This window comes from Mangifera indica, unplaced genomic scaffold (genome assembly GCF_011075055.1).
Source record: "Mangifera indica cultivar Alphonso unplaced genomic scaffold, CATAS_Mindica_2.1 Un_0026, whole genome shotgun sequence".
Lineage (NCBI taxonomy): Eukaryota > Viridiplantae > Streptophyta > Magnoliopsida > Sapindales > Anacardiaceae > Mangifera > Mangifera indica.
The window spans coordinates 310,825-317,725 of record NW_025401118.1 but is presented as its reverse complement, the minus strand read 5'-3'; the positions used below and the strand labels follow the sequence as shown (position 1 = coordinate 317,725).

Genomic DNA, 6,901 nt, shown 5'->3' with positions numbered 1-6,901 from the left:
TTGGGTTATATTTTACTAAAACCCCACGGACAAAAGCTGCGACGGAGTTTTATAAACCTCATTTTCACAGACCCCGCTATATCGTAAAACTTAAGCCAACTTACCGGCGACGATCGCCACCCCTCACCGGCTGCTACAGGTCCCTGGTAGCTCTATCATCTTCTTCTTTCTCTCTTTTGAATGTAGTTTGGGTTTATTTTCTCTGTTTGTAAGGTTTATAGGCAACAGTCAGTTTTTTATTAAAAAAAAAAAATCAACTTTAATGAGTGTGAATTCTAAAAATAATGACTTGAGCATGCGTTAACATGTTTTTATTATTATTAAATATGGGTTTTTTGTTTTTTCAATGGTGATTTGTGTTATGATCTTGGTTGGCTGCTCTTTTGTGCTGTTGGATTGTGGTGAAACTTACGAGGCTTCAATAATTATGGTTATTTCTTCTATAGAAAGGAATTTTAAGGGGTTTCATGGCCACAGAAAGCATAATTGTTATGGTATAATCAGTTTTGGATGATGATCATAGAGGACATGGGTCGAGAAGAAAATTAGTTTAGAGGTTTTGCTATTTAAACTATAAATTTGCTATTTACTAAAAGTATATAGTTTATGTGGTGATATTTCATTCACAAATAAGATGTTAACTTTCTTTTTGTGTACTGTATATTTTATTATTCATCAACTCTATGCAGCCTAACTAAGAGGAGATATTGAGACTTACAGAATTGTTGTTTTTAATTTAGTAACTCATCGAAGTTTGTGATAAGATTCCATCTCAATATTTGCAGGCAAACTCCTCATCCCAGGGTAACAAGTGATGTATTTTGAGACATTTGTTTCAGAAATTTAGTAGAAGCCCACACCCGTAATGGATTTGAAACTAAAAACTATTACCTGGGTTGGGAAGAACATCTCCCAGAAGTTTGAAACAATGTGCCAGGAGGTGGATAATATTGTGAGTCAGGTATGTCAATGATTTTTTTACTTTTTAAGATGGTTTTTTATTCTTGTTGTGTGTTTGATTTTTTTTTTGGCAATTCAACTGATGAATTTAAAGTGTTTTGCTTCGTCAGGACACTGTTAGATATGTTGAAAACCAAATGCAGACAATGGGGGACAGTATGAAAAAGTTTTGCTCTGATGTCGTCCAAGATTTTCTTCCTCCTTCAGTGGATCCTGTAAGACATGAAGCTCAAGAACCGGCTCTGAAAAAAAATGCTGTCATTGGTACATATCTTAAGTCAATAATAGGTATTCAAGAAAATTCAGTAGATGTGTTCACTAACCAATCACCTGTGGAGCCTGATGCTGTTGATCCAGAGACCAACAAGATAGGAAAGGAATTGAGTGGACTAAACCTTGGAAATCAACTTATAAGTACAATTTCTGACAATCCCTCTGTGAGGTCAGAGTCTGATTTGGATTCCGGCCAAATCGATGATGTTTTGGCACATGAGACGTCTGATGTGAATAATGAAAAGAATTCTTTAAAGGAGAACTCATCTACATCTTGGGTATTGGAGTCAATATCTTGTGGTGAGAAAGACTCTTCAAAGGCATCGCCAATGAGCAAGTCTGCTGATTGCAATCAGAAAAATGCATGCTGCTATGTGTCAGAGGTTTCATCTGTAACTTCAGTTTGTGTTGTGGAGTGCCAATCTGCCCAAAAAATGAGTTGGGTTTCTGATAAGTTTTTGAGTGTTTCTGATTCTTCTAATGCTTCTGCTGCTTCTGAGGTGGCTTTCTCAGTTGTATCTAGTGAGGAAAAAGTATCAGAAACGGGATTGATGTCCTCTACCAATTCACAACTGATGGGATCTAACAGATTGCATAAGAATTCACCTGAAAACTTTGATACAAAATCAGTGTGTTGTAATGACCCAGTTGATAAAATTTGGTCTGTTTCTGATTGTTCTGATGCCCCCCCATCCGCAACATTGTCTCTAATTGCCTCTCTCAAAGACAATGAAGCAAAGGCAGGACTCCTCAAATCCTGCAGTGTCCTGTCGTCAGAGTCAGATGGTTGGTATTATCCAAATCTTGCATTAAGAGGAGTCTTATTTTCCTATTTTACTTTGCCTTCTCATTTTCCTTGTGTTTCAGCAGGGGAAGATATCTCCAGAGCAAATTGTACATTGTCACTTGGTGGGACATCTGAAAATAGTAATGCTGAGCTTTGTGGTTCTGCTCAATTTGATGCTTGTACATTCTCTTCAGATAGTGGTATGTCAAAGTGCCTTTCTTGTTTTTGTCCCTCTTTTTCAGAAGTCTGTCCTTTTCTGCATTCATTTTCATGTGGTGATGACTATCCTAATGCTAATGGCGTAGACTGTGTTCAACTTTGAAATTACTTTCTTCTTTTGTTTCTGCTCACTGGAGCTATCATGTCTTTCTTTTCTCATTCTTTTCTTCTTCATCTGCAGGATGTTCACATTATCGCAGTGATGATTTTGATTATTCTGGGATGGAAACAGTTGAATTGTCTGAAAAAGTGAAGCTGGAGGAAAGCTGCGTCATGGTTGACAGTAGCGCACTTTATGCTGTTGCTCAAAGGACCCAAAAACTTGGATCATTCAAGGTTCTGTCTCTTTATCTCTCACTTTTTTAGGGGTCCCATCTCTCCTGAAAAAAAATCGCTTGATTTATTAGTTTAATTACTTGATTTCAAAGGCTGGAAAAGTAGCAATATTGACATCCGCTTCTGATTGTATTAAAGTAGTGTTCTACTGTCTGCACCCTTGGTTAAATATTTTGTGGGGATAAAAGCTAAGTATGTTAATGTTAATATGCAACTATTTTAATCTGGATTATGGGTCTATTTTCTCAATGCTGAAAAGGCTCTTTACAAGGAAATCAATAGAGTATTATTTGGAACCATGCAAAATCTTGCTGATATTGAAATCTGAAATTAGTTTCCTACATTACCTGGAAACTTTCTCTCTCTCTCTTTTCACTTTTATTTTTCACATATGAAGTGAATTTTAGTTATTCTTTGGTAGCACATGGCTTGGAATATATAAAACACGTTATCATTTCTGCCCCTTGTAACAATTATTTTATCATTCAAATACTTGAGCCTAAGTGAAACATTTTTTCCCCCCTTTTTGCTTCATGTATCTCATCAGAAAAGAATCAAGGATGCTTTTGCTTCGAAAAAGAGGTTGGCTAAGGAGTATGAGCAGCTAGCAATTTGGTTTGGAGACTGTTATATTGGACCTAGTCAAGAGTTAGCGCCAGCTCTCTTGCCATCAACAACTATCACTTCAACTGTGGACTTAAAGGATTCAGATCATATATCTGATTCTGAATGGGAACTCTTGTAAATAATTTAAGTTTCTCACTGGATGGCTGGGGCCAGAGTGTTCATGCCACCTCTTGAATGTGCAGATCCGTGTGTTGTCTTTGTAAATAAAGTCAATAAGCAGGTTCAAGTTCCCTCTGCGTAGAGATAAGAAACAATAATGGTATTCAAAGATGGGATAGACATGCAGGTTTATCTGTTTCTATTAATGGAACTGCACTTTTCCCTGATTAGTTGCAATATAATGCAATCTCTTTATGGTATTGCCACAGGCAATATATAATATATTTGTTGTATTTAATCTGGAGAGTTTTCTGCAACTTACAGAAGCTCACAATTTTTTGTGGTCCAAAGGCTACAAAAAGTTTTGATGATTCTGCAATAAATATGCATACAGAATCTCATTCCATGTATCAGGGACTCCTGGTAAGCACCAGTGAATGCAATCAGCGAAATTTTTTGGATCAGCTCTTTGTTCCTTTGTCAATAGCTTGCCCTTCCTTTCGCCATAAATTGATGTATGAGCATCTTTTCGGTACTCGGACAACTGGGTGATGTTCAAAAATGTCACATTGGTTTTTAGTTTTTGGAAAATGTCATGAATGATCTTCATGATTGCGAGACTAGATCCAGTCCCCCAGTATGAACCTTGGATTGGATACGACTCATTGAAGCAGTTTGCATCACTTCCTGGCTTCCATTCCCAGCTCCTGCAACAGAAAATGCAGGTCATTTCATAAATTGAAAGAACTTTTTCTCGTTTTCTATATTTGCAGAAAACTTTTGAGTGACTTACCACAAATGTGTTGGAGACATACTCATGAAGAAGACCTTCTGAGTGAGAGGGTTGATGTTGGAGTCCAGCCAATTTGCCCAAGTTTCTAATGCCAATCTGTAAGCCTTGGTGACATTATATTCTTGGATATCATCCGGAGATCCATATCTGGAAATATTAAAAACATATAACAGAAGTCACAATTTTGTGTTAGCTTCCAGATTACAGCTTCATTAGAGTACACAATTGGGTACTTACGTAGCATTGATCGTCGGTCGGTACATCCACCATACATAGCTTTCAAATACTAACACATCAACTCCTTCCCAGCTCTTCCCATGTCTAGCTATGGAGTCAAGACTAACCAGCCTCTTTGACACTGTATGGTTTGTTGCATGATCTGAAATGGACTCCACAATAAAGGGTGCCCAGTAATATTCAATTGATGCATTGTACTCCTAAAACATTAAATTTTCAGAGGAATAAGGGCAACAAGTCTGTATCTTAAACAATAAAACTATACGTACATACTTTTGTGTATATAAATAGATATATATATGATGTGTCATTATGCAATTATTGATTAATGACAAAGTATTACCTAATCACATAATGACACATTATATATATATATATATCTATATCTATTTGTGTACTAAAAAATGAATACGTATAGTATTGCTTAAATCCTAAAACAAGATAATCCCCTATTCATTGCATTGAACTGAAGTGTAAAGATTCAGATACCTTAGCTTTAAATATCTTCATGGGGGGAATTCTATGAAAAGATTTCTTTCCATCAGGAATCACAGATTGTAACATGCAGGTCATTGATTCAAACTGCCCTCTATGCACTGAATCTCCAATAAACATCAATCTTTTGCCCCTCAATATGTCCAAGAGCTTTAATGGGTCAAATCTGACAAACACAAACAAAATATTGAACCTTGAAAGTCTTTAAGACTAATGCATCTAAATCTCATTAAGTACCACACATACTGAAATGGAAGTCTTATGCATGTAATTGCCATTGTGGGATCCATAGTTATGCGCTACCTCCCTATTAGCTTCAGACTAACACTACAATACCAACGTCATCATCCATGTTATAGGATTACAATTGAGATATATGATAATGACTCTGATATCAAATCATATGAATCTTAAGAGAATTACATTTTAAAAACTAACTATTGAGATTGTAGAGTCAAGACCATATAAATTACACACTAAAAGTTCATACTTTTTAATGTGGGATTCAAGTATCATATTTTACATTTGAGATCCTAATAGATACAAAAGAAAGTTACCTTGGCAGCTTGCAGGCATTGGGTTGCCACCTCCAATTCCGATACAATGAATCAGGCCTTCCATTTCTTAAGCAAGTAGTTTGTTTAACTAAATAAGGGCAGCTCTCTTCTGTATAGATAGGATATGTCACATTATCCCACACCCACTTTCCTTCGAACACATTACAGCCATTCTCAAACCTATCTGCAGAAGAAACAAACACGGGTTTTCTTTGCTGGTAACTCTGATCTGTTTTGCCATATGACTGAAAAATATGACTCTGGTTGCTCTTCAAGTTATCCAGGACAAGTCTCACACTTCCAACTAGTAGAATAGAAACCAGTGCAACTGGGAAGAGGGACTGAATCCTGCGATCAAGCCATGGCTGCGGCATCATCTAAAATTATTTAACAAAAAATCATGGTGTTTTTTGACGAATTTTACTCATTTTAGAGGGCATTAAGTGATGTTACTGATTGAAGTGACTTGAGTTTCAAGTCTTTTGACAAGTACTCAATTCAGCAACAACCAGTTGGTGAGTTCAAGTTTAGGTGGAGCATTGAAAATATTAACTAAAAACCCAGTTTCAAACTCTCATTATCAAGCAACTTCAATTTGAGTATTTGAACTGAAAGAGAGGTGACACATCATTCTCCAGATTTGTGGCTTCAAAGTTAAATTTTTGGAGTAAAACAATATACAATTAAACTAAAATTGGGTGATAAGAAAATCTAGGTGAGTAATGTTTTGAGATATTTTCTAGAGGGTAATTAATTAAAATGACCCAATTAAGGTGGTGTATATAAAATTGTCCTACTCTTTGGAGGTGTATACAATATTTTCAAACAATCTCATTTTTTACATTATATTTATTAAATTAATTCTTTATAAAACTATATATTAATATTGCAAAATTAATCAACATATCAAGTTTTGTTATTGTTTTGGTTTGGTACAGAGGGAATGGAGGAAGATAGATAGAAACAAAATTGAAATATATTATAAGTAAAAAGAAAATAGTAAAAATTATTGTGAACATGATACATAAAGGATTAATTTGATTAATAAGCGAACTTCTTTATATTAACCACAAGCAGAACCATATTTAGATGAACATAAAACGATAAAAGATCAATTGCAAGAGGGTTAACAACATTATATATGATAATGACGTTAATTGTTGTATCAACTTTTCTTGATAGTTGAGAGAATTCAATCCAATTTATGTGACAACTATTCTTAATCGAAAAATACATCTTTAGAAATCATTAACATTGATATTCGACAAGCACACACTAATGTAATAGAGAATGATGATTTACAAAAAGTTGAGCATGAATAGCTAAATAACCATCCGAATATTGATGAGGATGATATGATAAGTATGCACGACATCGATATATTATCAACCGTAAAGGATCGAGTACATAAAGGAAAAAAAAAATTCAAACTTAGAATGCCTTTAACTATGGTGAAAAGATAGATAATATTCTCATTAAAGAACCTATGTTGAGAGAAAAGATGAATGTAGATAATGA

At 35.1% G+C, this 6,901-nt stretch overlaps 2 protein-coding genes across 4 annotated transcripts; one reads left to right on the top strand and one right to left on the bottom strand.

Annotated features, from left to right (window-relative positions):
* LOC123206172 lies at positions 1–3,583 on the top strand. Of its 3 annotated transcripts, none has more exons than XM_044623308.1 (6): positions 1–139; positions 786–961; positions 1,071–2,019; positions 2,104–2,220; positions 2,421–2,575; positions 3,123–3,583. In XM_044623308.1, exons 2-6 carry the CDS (start codon positions 866–868, stop codon positions 3,318–3,320), a joined length of 1,515 nt encoding a protein of 504 aa, XP_044479243.1. In that variant the 5' UTR covers positions 1–139; positions 786–865; the 3' UTR covers positions 3,321–3,583. The 3 variants fall into 3 exon arrangements, with proteins under 3 accessions (XP_044479243.1, XP_044479241.1, XP_044479242.1); XM_044623306.1 differs by having other exon boundaries at positions 2,101–2,220; XM_044623307.1 differs by having other exon boundaries at positions 12–146; positions 2,101–2,220.
* Positions 3,584–3,619: 36 nt separating this feature from the next.
* LOC123206173 (protein trichome birefringence-like 31) lies at positions 3,620–6,023 on the bottom strand. The gene is made up of 5 exons (XM_044623310.1): positions 5,384–6,023; positions 4,821–4,992; positions 4,332–4,531; positions 4,095–4,241; positions 3,620–4,008 (listed from the first exon to the last, which is right to left on the bottom strand). The coding sequence occupies exons 1-5, from the start codon at positions 5,758–5,760 to the stop codon at positions 3,654–3,656; spliced, it is 1,251 nt and encodes a 416-aa protein (XP_044479245.1). The 5' UTR covers positions 5,761–6,023; the 3' UTR covers positions 3,620–3,653.
* Positions 6,024–6,901: the final 878 nt, after the last annotated feature.